We start from the raw sequence: 15,349 nt of genomic DNA, 5'->3' as shown, positions 1-15,349 counted from the left end.
TGCAGGTTTACAGTAAACAGAATGATTCTACAGATTTTCTAAAGTTAGAGTACTAGAATTATATTCTCATTTGCCTTCAAAATCATTACCATAACTCAGTGAAATATGTACATTGTAAAAATGACACCACACTGTATTTAAACTTACCTTTAAGTAATTTTTAAAAACTTTAGCATCAGGCTGCTGAAGTGCTTGACAAAACTCCTGTCAATGACCAATGAGAAATAATATTTAAATACATTGTAGCTAGATGGATACACAACAAATGCTTGAGATGCACTGAGTAACAAAAGTTTATACTTCAACCACAGAATTGATGTTCCTATTTTTCCCCCTCTGTGTTTTGTTTTAAAGAGAAAATGCGAATTTTACTTTGGATCCAAGCTGGATATGTAAGAAGCCTTAATTTATACTAAATATATAGAATTATTATTACGTCTTATTTATGACAAGTGAATTGATTTCCCAATTTAAGTCACACTACAACAGTAAATACCATCTTCCAAAGAAGCAGGTCTGACCACTTTAACCACCAAATTCACTCTCACTGGTCAGAATTGAAATCCTCTTCTTTGCATTTAACTAATCAAACTAGTTCATCCAAGTAACATGTAACATATCTTTAAAACACCCTAATCGTTAACTGTTGAACAATCAATCTTAACCCAAACAACAAAAAACAACTTTCATTGTTGAAAACACTCTCTTGTCCATTTGTAAGTGCAAGAATTATTTTAATGCACAAGAACTTTGTATAATAGACCACAACACTGCAGAAAAATTGATATTAAGTGAATATGCTCTTAATATAAAATATTTCTGTACTTAATTTAATAAAATAAAAATACCTTATACTTTAATGTCTCAGATATAAGTCTCATGAGAAAAGAAATTAAGGCTATGATTTTTTTTTAATACTTCCAATAGGGCAGTGACTTAAAATTAAACTAACACTTGTAATAAGATCTATAAATATATATAGTCTTTACACCAGAGATTTAGATTGTGAAAACATTCACAAATATGCTACAAAAATAATACTTAGGGAGCACAAGTGAATATACATCAGAATCTCTCAGGGCAGAACTACACAAAGCATACTAAGGTGATACCTGGGCAAATGTGATGGGGCTAAAATATTGTTTTTCAGTTGCTGATTTCTGGGCAAATATCTTCATACAAATGTTAACATCTTGTGGGTCTCAAAATATTTGATTACTGGCTTCAGATGTATCTCTTCCTTCAATCCTCTATCTACATAGGTTCCCCTCAGATTCTTTTGGGCAGCTGGCTGCACCACTTTCATTCATCTTTTGCACTGGGCTGAGGATCTAATGATGGGTGTTTACTATAAGGTAAGGCTTTATATCACTGAGTGGAATGGTACTGAGTCGGTGTTTGTCCTGCCTACTTGGGGTTGGTTTTCCTGCAGGCAGTATTTTAATGTTATTGTTTTTGTCACGTTGGATTAGCAAAGCAAAACATTTTTAGTACTACACAACAACTGTGTTTTACTGAAGTGCAACAGGAGAAAGTAGGTTTGCCACCACCAATTTTGGTAATGTCTTCAGTTTTCACTTTTAATTATTTGGAACACCAACTAGAAAAGGTTCCTACCTGGATTATTTCAGGAGCTACCTGCAATGAAGGCAGATATTCTTGCTGAAGATAGTGAATGCATTCAGGGCCCTGGAAAAGATATCAACCCAGTTTTGCTTGAGACAAATGTAGCCTTATATAAATTAATAATAAAAGCCATTAAAGATGTTTTAGGGTATATAAAGTAGTTTTAAAAAGAGTCTAGCCTCCCCATCTTTCTTGGTACAAGCTATGAATTCCTTCCAGATCATAAAAATAGCCATACTGGTCACGCCAAAAGGTCCATCTAGCTCTGTATCCTGTTTTCTGACACTGGCCAATGCCAGGTGCCCCAGAGGGAATGAACAGAAGTTATCCCTCCTCTGTCACCCATTCCCAGCTATTGACAAAGAGAGGGTAGGGACACCATTCCTAGTCATCCTGGCTGATGGCCATCAATAGAACTATCCTCCATGAATTTATCTACTTTTTTTTAAACCCTGGTCAAGTCCTCTGGCAAGGACTTCCACAGGTTGACTATGTTATTTGAAGAAATATGCCTTTTTTTAAAATGAGGGATTTTAAGAAACGAGTCATCAGCTAATCATGTAGTCTATAGAATTTCTATCTACTACATCAGGAATGGCCAACCAGTTAGAGACAAGGAGCCAAAATAGTGGTGGATAGAGTGTGAAGAGCCATGTATAATATATTTATTTTTATATATCTATATATAGATCTAGTACACAAAGTGTACAGATAAAAACATTACAGGACATTTCGGACAAAAAACAAAAAGTCTCTAGTCCCTTAAATTCACGGCCAGTCCATAGATTTTCAGAGAACTTGACAAGGAACAACATCAAATTTAAAAAGCACCTTTAAAAATACAGTAATATATTCTCTCTCTCTCACACACACACACACACACACGTATTTTAAATTTAACACTACTGCCCAATTACGTCCTGTGAGTTTTACTTCTCAGTTCAGTTTAACTTAAAAAATTAGCACAATTTGACGTGCCTGTTTCACTCCAGCTTGTTGATCTCTGGTATGGTATCCTCATTTTTTTTTAAACTCGTGAAGATTATGGCTTTTTTATAGTTCTTAAAATTTTGTTATAGGTCTATCCCAGACTGCAAATATGAGAGGTTCAAAAAACCATAAGGGAGAGAGACTGATCTTAGAATAATTGCTTCAGCCTGGCAAACAATAGTCTTTGAATTTTCTTTAAAGAAACACAGTGTAAACCAGGTACATGCTGAATCTTTTTTTTTGCTGTGGAATTTAAATATGACGTCTATGTTGGCTGCCTTATTCTGCATCCACGAAGACTTCGAGTTTAAGGTGCTTCAGGCCCCCCTCCCCTGCCTCTTCTGTTCTAACCCAATCCCCCTCATTTCTCCAGAGCCAGGCACCCCCAGCTTTCTGCTTTATCCCAATGCACCCACCCCTCCTCCAGAGCCAAGCATTCCCAGTCCCCGAGCTCTAACCCAATGGCCCCTCCAGCTCTAACCTAATGCCTGAGTCCCGGAGCTGCCACTGCCACCACACACTTCTCCTTCTAGGCACTGGGCACATGCGCAGAGTGGCTGGCCGTGAGCAGGTGCTAGGATGCCGTGTGCAGAGTGGCCAGCCGTGAGCAGTCTGGGCACGCCACTCAGAAGCAGCAGGAGACACATTTCTTTAATCAAAGAACTGCATGTGGCTTGAGCGCCATGGATAGGCCACGCCTGGACTACATGATTAGCCATAGCCTCTGAGAGCTCACCCCTGCTGCAACTCTGCAGTTTAAATGTACTAAGAGCCAGGCATGCAAGCAGCCTGGCTCCTACTACATTTAAACTGCAGAGCCACAGTGGGGGTAGCTCCTGAACCTGGCATGACAGTCCTGAGTCAGGCTTTGGTCCTCAGTTCCTGGTCAAGCACCAGGCAGCTCCAGCCCCTTCCCTGCCTGCTGAGTGTGAGCGGGGCCAGCCCGGAGTGTGAGACAGGCAAAGAGCAGAGCCGCAGCTGAGCCACCCCAGAGCAGCTGGCTCATCCCAAGTCCTTGTGGGGGCAGAGGAGTATGCAAATAGGGTAGTCAAATACTTGACAACTCTCTTGCATCCCTATTTTAAATCTGCTACCTATTACTTTTGTGTGTGATGCATAGTTCTTGTGTTACGGGAGCAAGTAAATAATTTTTCCTTATCTACTTTCTCTACACCAGTCATGATTTTATAGACCTTCATCATATCCTCCCCCCTTATTCTCCTCTTTTCTAAGGTGAAAAGTCCTAGTCTTATTAATCTTTCCTCATATGGCAGCTGTTCCAAGCCCCTGATCATTTTTGCTCCCCTTTTCTGAAACTTTTTCCCCGTGCAAAGGTATCTTTTTTGAGAGGAGATGACTACATCTGTATGCAATATTCAAGATGCGGGCATACAATGGATTTATATAGAGGCAACAAGATATTCTCAGTCTTATTGTCTATCCCTTTTTAAAATTATTCCTACAGTTGCTTTTTTGACTGCTGCCGCATATTGAGTGGATGATTTCAGAGAACTAGCCACAATATATGAGAGAGAGACAGAGACAGCGAACGCTCTCCCTGTTCCCTTAGTTCCCATTATTTTGTACGTAAAGTTGGGATGTTGTTTTCCAATGTACATTACTTTGCATTTATCAACATGAAAATTAATTTTGCCTTTTTTTTGCCCAGGCACTTAGTTTTGTGAGATTCTTTTGTTTTGTGAGTTTCTTTTGAAGTTTTTCACAATCCGTTTTCGACTCACTATCTTAAGCAGTTTAGTATCTGCAAATTTTGCCACATCACTATTTACCCCATTCTCCAGATCATTTATGAATATATTGACTAGGACTGGTCCCAGTAGGAACTACTGCCGGACACTACTAATTACCTCTCTCCATTTTGAAAATGAAATGGACAGAACCATCATATGTGAGCCTCTTGCTCACACTTTAGACAATTGGATTATGGGTCACACACTAGCTTAAGTTTGCCACAGCAGGGGCATGCCTGGCCCCAGGAGCAAAGACAGCCCCTCTATGCTAAGAGAGGGGGCTAACTAGCTATACTATTTATGCTAATTATAAACAGACTAATAAAACTAAGATCAAGAGAAAGCCAATGAATAAATGGCTTGCTAAAGCAAGAGGAGCTGTTCCAGTGACTATAAACAGATAATCAGAAGGAACTGGGGGTACGTCTAAACTACATGGCTCCGTCGACAGAGCCATGTAGATTTGTTTGTTCGGCAAAGGGAAATGAAGCCACGATTTAAATAATCGCGGCTTCATTTAAATTTAAATGGCTGCCCCGCTCTGCCAATCCGCTGTTTGTCTGCAGACCGGAGCAGTCTGGACCCTCCCCTGCCGACATTAAAGCCCTTTATCGACCTCCCCGGTAAACCTCATCCTACAAGGCATAACGGGGAGGTCGATAAAGGGCTTTCAGGTCGGCGCGGGAGCGTCCAGACTAGCGCGCTGAGCTGACAAACAGATGATCAGCTGTTTGTCGGCTCAGCGCCGCAGCCATTTAAAATTAAATGAAGCCTCGATTATTTAAATCGCAGCTTCATTTCCCTTTGCCGATCAGCCTAATCTACATGGCTCCATTAATGGAGCCATGTAGTTTAGACACACCCAGAGGGTGTAGAGCCAGCAATGCCCCTCATACCAATGCATAAGTGCACAGCCCAGAGGACACTAGAGTTGGCCTGACAGATATCACTGAGGGAAAAATCTCTGGCATCAATGGTGCACGCAACATGTGCACACCTAACATGGAATGAACATGGGCAAACAGAAGAATATGCCATTTTAGTGACTTTACCACATGAAACTACTTTAAGTGAAGAGATCCAGAAATGGGCTGAGAAAGAATAGAACTCTTTCAAAGTCACACATCTCTTGCACATGATGTAGTAGTTGTACCAAGTAATTAACCACTGGGTTAATATTGATTTAAATAATAATTTTTTAACACAATTGTATTTATATTTTGTGGCAACTTCAAAAGTTTTGCAATAGCAATACTAACAAACAGAGGAAAAAAACTTTTGAGTTAAACACAACATCCATTCCAGTCAGTGAGGTCTATCAATTCCCCAGGAATTAATCCTTCACATCACATAAACACACTTACTAGGTTCTAGAGATTACTTTACTCTGGGGAAAAAACCCCTTTAAAAGACTCAGTTTTATGCAAAGTTTTACAAGCCTTACCCTTTTGAGATGAACTGTTTTTAATGTCACTGCACATTCTGATAAAGCCTGCAAAAAAACCCAAACAAAAAAGTGCTGAGATTTCAAAACAAACTTGTCAGTACCTAGTATTGAGTGTTAACTTTTGTTAACACCATACATTTATATTAGTGACTCAGTCCTTCAACCGTTCACATGCAGATCTTTCATTGAAATCAAATTGAATTGTAAGTGCAGGAGGACCTGCAGAATTAGCACTCAAAAGAACGATCTACTTGTTTTACATACATTGAGATGTGTGTATTACCAGTCAAATCAATTATTTGTTGTATGCATATTTCAACTCCTAAAAGTTGTCATGTATGTTAAAGTAAGTATTTCACAATACATACCAATACTGTCTGTGCATCAGCCAAGTCAAAAGTTTGTTTTAAAGGCGCTAAGAAACATGCGGGGACAATGTGCTTGTAGACAAAGTCTGCAAAACCTACTGGTCCATCTTTGCCCCCTGGGAGGAAAAAAGAAGTGTTCAGATGTATCCTTCTAAACAATTATTGACAAAGTTTTCAGAGTATGAATGCAAACTTACCCCAAAGCTCCACCAGCTTAGAAAGAATAATAAAGCATGTTTTCTGTGCAATAGGGTCTGGATAGTCCACTGCTCCTTGGATTATTGTGAACAACACACGTTCCACATTCTCTGCATCTACAATAGATTACAGTAAACTACGTTTTTAGTATTAAAGACAAAACTAGACTTCTCCAGCATGAACAGAGAAGACCTAATTTTTTAAGATTGAGACCTTTATGTATCACAAAGGGCAGAACAGTTTGTTATGTAATTCTTATTTAAAGAGGAAGAGATTTCAAAAGTGATTTTCAATTTACAAAACGTTATGACAGCATATAGACCATTTGGAAATATTCTACAAACTTAAAATGACTAACAGGTTTTTATGAAATAATTTATAAGATAGCTATAAACATTTTCTAGAAACATCTTCGTTCATTATGTTTCTATCAATAATAGTTTGTTTATATAAATGCGATTATAAACAGCTAAGATAGCCACAGATTAAATTCTCCTTCATTTTTGGAAAAAAACTAATTCATTTACGATCACTGGCAAACTAATATACAAAATAAAGGCTTTGATTTTGATAAAAGAACTGCTGTGACAAATATCATGCATTAAAACTACTAGCTGCTTACCAGTTCAGAAGTATCTATGTGAAATAGGCCACTGCTCTAAAGTGAACCAATTTCAAGGAAATTGAATAATGGTAAGTTGCATGTACCCAAGATGTCAATTCTCACAATAGGTATGAAAACTGACACCTGCCCCTAAGAACTAGCAAGTCCTTTCTATTTGACATCAGGACATTGGGGAAAGAGGACAGACAATTTATGAAAGCTGATGCTGGGAAAATTCACTAACATGTCTGAAGAAAAGGTCTTTTAACAGCATTTACTATGAGAAGCATCTTACATTTACACTTGGCACAAAAGTTGTGCCAGTGATGTACATAGTCCAGTATCCGGTCTCTGATAGTGTTCTTGTAGTAACAATTATGGAATACCCAATTCACAGAAGTTTCTTCCTAAACCTCTGTGTGTTGCTAGCTTACACATATCAGAACTTAAAGATCTGATCATCTAACAATTGTAGATATTCTCATCTATGTATTGCCTGGTCTACATTAGACCAGGAATGTCAGCTTAAGGTATGCAAGTCAAGCTGTGCAAAATGCATAACGGGAGTTGGCTTACCTTAAAGCGAATCTTGGCGGCGTCCACACTGCGGAAGGTTGATGGGAGCAAACACTCCCGTTGGTTTCCCTTACTCCTCACAAAAAGAGGAGTACTGAATGCAATGAGAGCTAACCTGAGCTTCTGATTTAGGGGTCTATACTAGACCCACTGAACCAAATGCCAGAAGATTGACCTCCAGAGTGTTGATCTTCCAGTAAGTATTAGACGTGCCCTAAGTGTCTTACTACTACTTTTACCCAACTCTTGACTGCAATAATCTGGTAGCTATGAGTTCCTCAGTTTAATCATGCACAGTGTAAGTAGTACTACCTTCCACTGGGTTTTGGTTTGTTGCCTTTCAATGTTATATATGTTTCCCTGTTTCTGTATTTTGAGACAGGTAAAGCCAAACACACAAGGATTTACATTCTCTATTCCATTTGTTATTTTATATCAGTTGAACAGGTTTAGTCTTTTCAGTTACTTTGTATGGAAGTCCTTCCGAGTCTCATTTTGTATACTGTATTTATAAATAGATTACAAAATAGAATTCTCCTTTAGATAGCCAAAATGAAGTACAGCCACTCCGAGTTACAAACAAGTTACGGACCAACGCTTGGTCCGTAACTCGAATCCCGTAGAGTTACATGGTGACCGCACTGTTTGTAAGCGCAGATCGCGGTTCATAACTCAGATCTACATTTATGACCGCTTTGGTCATAAGTGGAGGTGGTCATATGTATAATCCATTTAAGACTAACTTTAAATACTTAATAGCGCTTAGTAGGAATTGTGCTAATGATTCTGGCAAATAAAACTGTTTGTTATATTGCATAAAAAGATTCATGGAGTAACCCCAAGAGTGACTGCTCACCCTGATTAGCTATGACTTCACTCATTCCGCTACCAGTGACAGTCTGCAGGAAGGCAAAATAACTTCTCCGTAACATTTGCTTTTCTAAAGCAGCAGACTGGTCATTTTCTTCTGCTGGACGGAGCAACACTTCAAAAATAGCATGAAGCAGCGGCATAAACATTTGTTGCAGAAATGGGGAAACCTGTGTCTGTAGAGGGAAAGGAGAAACAATGTTAGCTGACAGCTCATTACAAAAACTCATGCCTATAAATTTAAATATAGCACAGAAAAGATTCATTTTTAATCAACTTGTTGTCGTCACTTCCAATATTTTAATCATAATGAAATTAAAAACAAGTACCAGCCAAGTGTAGATATATGAATAAAGAGAAGAAAGAGCCATAATAAGGCATTCTTCTTGCACTGTTGCCCATTAATCCACCCACCTCAAGAACTATTCTAATATTTCAAATCTGAGCCATTTCAGAAAGCTACCTCTATTTAAAAAAAGACTTCAGAGAAATGGCTATTTCTCCCATCCCTCATGTGAGATTCTCCAACCAACAGATGTATCATCCAATCTCAGCCCTGCAAATTCTGAAGTAGGAATTTTACTCTTCTTTCCAATCACATACACAGTGCTTGCTTCAAAATCCCAGAAAGCCTCAAGAGGTTGGATTGCAAAATTACATTTAAATTATAGAAAATGTTAGATGAATTCTAAAGAGATTTCAAAATCGAGAAGTTGACAACAGTCCACTCTGTTCTTGTTTCACCAGCTGTGATACTCTTAACCAAGAAAACTGTTGAAGTTAAAGCCTCAAAATAGTAAGAGGTCATCAGATTAACTTCATTTCCTCCAATCTGAATCTTCATATTGGGGATGTTAAAATGCATGTAATTAAGTAAACATGTGACCACTGAAAGTTTCAGTGGTTGCACACTTACATGCAGTGTAGCAATCTGCTCCCTGAGAGCCGGTATACACAGGGAGCCAGCTAAAACACCAGCTCCCCAGGAGCCAGTACATATGGGGAGCCAGTGTTTAAACCAGCACTCACCCACCTCTCAGCATTGCTGCCTCTGTATTAGAGGGAACAGCATGGGGCAGCAGGCAGCTCTCCACGCATACCAGCAGCCTGTGTGTAATTGGGAATGTTAACCCATGAGCCCATTTACACTTTTACATCCCTACTTCAAACAGACATGACCAGTATTCTCTGCAAAATGAGGACGGCCACCCAGGAGAGATTCAAATTCTGCCCACCTGATTAACAGAGTACCCACAGCCAGCAGCATATTACTACTGGTAGTGCACATCCACACACGCTTCTGTGCGCAACAAAAATGTATGTAGAGGGAACATTGAACATGAATGTCTGGCAGAATAGAATTTTTAAAAAATTGTTAGATGACATTTTGGTGACATGAGAAGTTTCAAATTTGTTGTTCTTGCAGTCAGCAGCAGTCCATAAACAGGTGTATGAGATTGTAGCTCAAGAGCATTCAAATGCTGAACTCTAGCGAAGACTTCAAGACTTTGCGATTACATGCATCCATTTAAACCTCATGTATATTATATACATATCAAGCCAGACAACATCATATATTCTCAAATATGCACACCATCAGAAGGGTAGGGCAATGATACATTGTCTCTTGCCTGTTAAACCTGAAGTCATTGTCATTAGCAGCATGTTTTCAAAACATTAGGCAGCTTTTATGAATATACAGATATCAGCTGTTTATGAAGATGTAAGTCACTCATGAGAAAAAGGATTAATCAAACTGAAAAAGTGAAGATGAGAAAAAGCTACGTGTAATTAGGCTCATCATCATCATCAACACTAAAGTTATACTTAGAATTGCCCAGTTTATTTTTCTTGTCACTGTTACGTGCTTCCCCATTATGCCTGACCGCCTAACATTTCATTCCTCTTTTCCTCAATTCACTATAGGCCTTTTCTGGGTCATCAGGCTCTCTCTACTTATTTATCTCACCAATATGGTTACTTAATTCCTTACTTAGTTTTTCAGTTGACATTGAAGAAAGTTCAAGATTAACAGGCTACAACACCAGTGTGAAAACGCTCTTTCCCTAACCTCCCAAAATTTGCCATAATCTTCATATCCCATCACCAGTGCTCGACAAACAATACAATCTACTTGCCCATGGCTAGTAGATTTCAGCCGCGCGCCCCACTCATTCACGGCACGCGCATGCGCAGTATGGGGCTGGCGAGTGGTTTTCGCTGCCGTTCGTCAAGCCCTGCCCATCACCATTGCACCATAGAGTTCAAATGTGAAACTCCCAACAATGCTCCAGAGCCTAAATTCCTCATGTTATAATATACATTTCCGCCATATCACCGTGATATGGCAGAAATGTATATTATACATTAACTCTTCCTCTCCATCTTTATTATTTTCATTTTCACACCAAACTTTGACTTTTAGTATATTTAAAAAGAATCTGAAAAAATAGGTTTAAAAGATTCTGTTCCCCCAGGTTTCTCAAGCTTATTCAGACTGTGGCCAAATTTTGTATGTAGATGGTCCATGAGACATTCTTGTAGTAGCTACAAAAATTGCTGACATTACTGTGAAAGTATTTTTAATGTAATGGATTTTTAGTTCATTCAATACAATTTAACAATTTGAAATGAGGAGCCAGCATAGTGAGATCAACTACTGTTTGAGAAACTTTCCAATTCAATAGTGAAAGTTCTGACAATCACATTTACATACCAAATGCCTTTGCACACAGTCCTAGACATTAGTTCTGCTCTAAAAACCCATGTTGCTATCTATGTGTAAGAGCTCCACAATATTTATGGACATAGCTTGTATAGCAGTGCACTAAGTACCAGTGTATATTTGTTATATAACAATAATGCAACAAATTCCTGCACACCAGTGTTTTCCACTAAATAGCCACACACCATATCTAGAGCGTGCATACCGACCTACCTACATTTTTTACGTATCTGCATCTGTGTACATACCTGTAAATCTTGCTAAAACAAGAAAGGGAACAGAGTGCACTTCAGATTTCATTGTTGAATGAGTTTCAAAATTAAATTTAGCACCATATTATTTGCCTATTCATTTCTAACTTACTACTTTTTTGTGATAATCATGTTGCCTTGTCAATATAAAAAAGTGGTTTTAAGCAGCAAAATATCAAAATCCAGATGCTGTAACTTAAAAATAATAACAAAAAAACTGATGATTTTGGGGATAATTTCAGTTCAAGGAGAAACTCCCATTTAGTTCTTGGGAATTTATCAAAAGATGTGTTATTTTCCTCCTCCTCAAGCAGGTATTTATTAATAAAAAGATTGTATAGCCACAAAATAAAGCTTGAAGTACAATTCTGGAAAGTTCAGGTTCCTCCATGTTCACCAACCCTTTTTCTAAGGTCAGAAAGCAGGTGTAGGGAACCCTCTTATCGCATAAGCTGACAGATTCATACCTTGAACTTAGCTGTGATTTGATTTATGAGAGGAATGAATTCTTGTAGGTCTTTTCCTTCACAATCTTTCAGCATGTGTTCGGAGGCAGAAGGGATGAAAGGAAGAACTTCTTCCTCTAGGCAAATAATCATGCGGTGAAGGAACGTGCGGACACCACTTCTGATAACTTCCTTTTGTAAGGGGCAGCTGAGAGCTGGCAAAAATGTCTGTAAGCAGTCCAGGTATACTTCAGAACAGCCACACTGCTTTACCGTCTGCTTGTTGCTGAAAGCTTTGCTGGTTCGGCTGTGCAAGCAAATGAATACACAAAGTTCTCTAGTAACTCACATTTCAATGGAAATGAAAAGCAACAGTGCAGGTCTAGAATTCTACTTACTTTAGATATTTAAAAACTCAAATGTACTCTTCAAACGTTAAACATTTCCTAAAATGGGGAGCCAAAAAACTTAGTGCATCAACTTTTTAAATCATTTACCAAATGCAATTCACTTCACACTTAAAAAAAAAAAAAAAAACACACACACAGCATTTTGAGGGATGTTACAATTTACAAATGCTGCCAAAATGAACTACACTAGAATATTCTCTTTATTTTGAGACGTTCTTCAGTTTCATGAGCCATTTAATGGTAAAGTCTTTGGTTTGCTATAAATTCAATAATATTGATTGAAGACACTTTATATTTAAATTCTTCATCAACACTAGTGATCCCTGTAAGCTGAGCACTTGGGCAGTCACCAAGAGAGTTTCAAATGCCACGCAACTAATTAGCAGAGTGCCCCCAGCATGTGTTTCTACTGGTGGTGCATATCCACACATTTTGGTGAACATAAAATTTATTCTGCACATGGAAAAAGTTACAGGGAATGTTGATTGACACCCTTTCCTAAAAAGTACCTTCCCGGATTTTCTGGGTTGTTTGGAGCGCACCAACCAAAACATATTTGGGGCATAGAAACTCAATGTTGGCATAAACACTCAACAAAAGTAATGTAAAGCCTGATTCCAAACACGTCTCCTAAAAATGAAATAAAAGTACCAATGTAATCCTGTCAAGTAAATTTTAATGTACCCACCTAGCAAAGCCAACAGCATGATTGAGGCAGTCGGCCAATGCCATCTGTCTGTCCTCATCTTGTGCCATCATCAGTTTTTCAAGCAGCACTTTAAACTTCTCCATTAATGGAGTTAACAGATTCCTCATTAGAACCTGTTTCCTTTCTGCAGAGTATTCACTGTTAACTATCAGCACGCCAGCTGTCTCATAAATGAACAATTGATCATCGCTGCTTAATAAAGCCTGGTAACCATTTTCCTAGAACCAAAACGAAAATATATACAAGTCAATTCCTGAAATTTTATTCTATTAAATTTATAGAAAATTCGAAAGAGAATTATCCAAGGACAATGAGTAAAGAGAAATCTCTATAGAAAAAGTTTTCACAAAAATTAAAATAAAGTTTTAAGTTAAGAGTTTTATTTATAAATTTAAGTATAAATTAGAAGTGTGTGAAATACAGCCTGCTGGAAGAGGTCTTGGAGGGAATCCCACTTTGCTTATCCAGAACACCATATCCTGTGCTGTTTCATCTAGTTTTCTGAGATTAAAAAAAGCCTCAGCTAGACCCCAGATTGTGTCACTCAGGTTTCCTTTATTTGGCATGCAGCAAAGCTACACTGAGATAACACTCAAGCATAGAGGGTAGGTATAGGACATGCCAAAATAGCATAGAAAACTTCTTCCTTCATATATATTTACATATCTAGTAGATACACCACCACATATTTCTTGATTGGCTTAAGTTACTTTGCAGGAACCAATCCCTATGTAGCAAATCCTGTTGATGCTCAACCTACACTACTACTTCTCTACAGTCTTAAACTTATCTTGTCCATTTTTAGTAAAGGACTGCATTTGTGTTCTCCCTCTTTCTTGCTCAGGCATTATGCCTTTTTAGCCTACTGACCAATTTACTTATTGTATTGAGCATAAACATTCTGTTTTCAGCCTAATAATCTCTCTAACCTCATTAAGTCTATCTTCTAATAAATTTCTCACATCAGGGCAGGCCTCAGTTATTTAGGCCCACTACAATGTACCTCTCCAGTGCTCATGACAAATCAGAAGATTTTAAACAGAAGCAACACCTATTTATACAATTGTTTGCAGACCTACCAGCTTCAAATATTTGCAAAGAGTCAACAGGTAGAAATCTCATCTACACAGGTATTTCTAAAATGCATGATTCCTAGGACCCTATTCAACAAGATACTTAAGCGTGTGCCTAACTAATCACATGAGTAGTCTCAGGAATTCAGTAGGACTACTCATGTGTAGAAAATGATAAATATACTGAAGTATTTACTGATTAGAGTCTTAGTATCTCAACACCAAATGAACATAAAAATTCACACGCTTCATCTGTAAGATCTTATAGCAAATAAGTACTTACAGGTGGAGAAAGTTCTAGCAGATCTTGTATTCTATTCAGAACATCTTCAATAAAGGAGTTCATCTGTTTACTGAAGTAAAATATTTAACTAGTATTACATATTTCTGTAAGTTACCAGTTGCAAAAAATTTAGCAGCACTGCAAGAGAATCAGTTGGAGAGACTAAAGTTTCAGTTGGATCAGCAAAATGAACTGCCACCTCTCATATTCCTGTGTTCTCCAGAATAACTTTTTTTTTTTAAATATGAAAAGTCCCTGGTTAGCACTGAGGAAAACCTCAAAAATGCAAATGTAATAATAAAAAGACGTCTGCATGAGTCTGCTGAGAGCCTAGAAAAATAGCTGAGAAGTGGGAACAACCCTGTTGATTTCAGTTTCAGCTTACAAGGCTGCAGCAGTGCATATGTCTGTGCAGCACAGTTATTTCGAAATAACAGCCGTTATTTCAAAATAACAATGTGAGCGTCTACACTGCAATTCTGTTATTTCAAAATCATTTTGAAATAATAGATGGCTTCTTTTGAAATCTGTAAACCTCATTCCACAAGGAATAACGCTTACTCTGAAATAGCTATTTTGGAATAGCAGTAGTTTGGACACTCCACTGCTGTTATGTTGAAATGGCTCTTCCCCAGGGCCACAGTAATTACTCCCAGTGCCTCCTGGGGCTCTAAATCGAGGTAGCACATTCACATTAGGGAAAGCCTGCCTCAGACTAATTTTGAGGCTTCCCCGCAGTGTAAATGTGCGAATTTGAAATAAGCTATTTTGGAAAAAAAAATCCAGAATAGCTTATTTTGGAATAAACGTGCTGTGTAGACCTACCCTTACTGAATATGCTACCCACACAATGGCTTCTTCCATGAACATAGGTATTCCCGCTCATCAAGAGGCGGCTTCTATGTCGACAGGAGAAGCCTTTCCAGTGACATAGCGCTGATTACCGAAAGGGTGGGTTTGGTATATAGCTGTTGCTCAGAGATGAATGTTCCACATGCCTAACACTGGTGTGTAGTATAGGC

General features: G+C 38.3%; 1 protein-coding gene across 2 annotated transcripts in view; it reads right to left on the bottom strand.

The window, feature by feature from the left end:
- The window catches only part of XPOT (exportin for tRNA), a 50,704-nt gene that overhangs the window by 1,052 nt on the left and 34,303 nt on the right, over positions 1-15,349 (bottom strand). For both annotated transcript variants that reach the window (XM_075930966.1, XM_075930963.1), the window contains exons 16-24: positions 14,328-14,397; positions 12,951-13,189; positions 11,874-12,159; positions 8,417-8,606; positions 6,380-6,496; positions 6,183-6,298; positions 5,812-5,859; positions 1,618-1,689; positions 148-204 (exon numbers count right to left, since the gene is read on the bottom strand). In XM_075930966.1, the coding sequence (XP_075787081.1) occupies positions 148-204; positions 1,618-1,689; positions 5,812-5,859; positions 6,183-6,298; positions 6,380-6,496; positions 8,417-8,606; positions 11,874-12,159; positions 12,951-13,189; positions 14,328-14,397 (1,195 nt within the window). The remainder of the gene's footprint in view (positions 1-147; positions 205-1,617; positions 1,690-5,811; positions 5,860-6,182; positions 6,299-6,379; positions 6,497-8,416; positions 8,607-11,873; positions 12,160-12,950; positions 13,190-14,327; positions 14,398-15,349) is intronic.

Source organism: Pelodiscus sinensis, chromosome 1, assembly GCF_049634645.1.
Source record: "Pelodiscus sinensis isolate JC-2024 chromosome 1, ASM4963464v1, whole genome shotgun sequence".
Taxonomy (NCBI): Eukaryota; Metazoa; Chordata; order Testudines; family Trionychidae; genus Pelodiscus; species Pelodiscus sinensis.
Note: the sequence above shows the minus strand (reverse complement) of the source record. Positions and strands in the feature narration are given on the sequence as shown.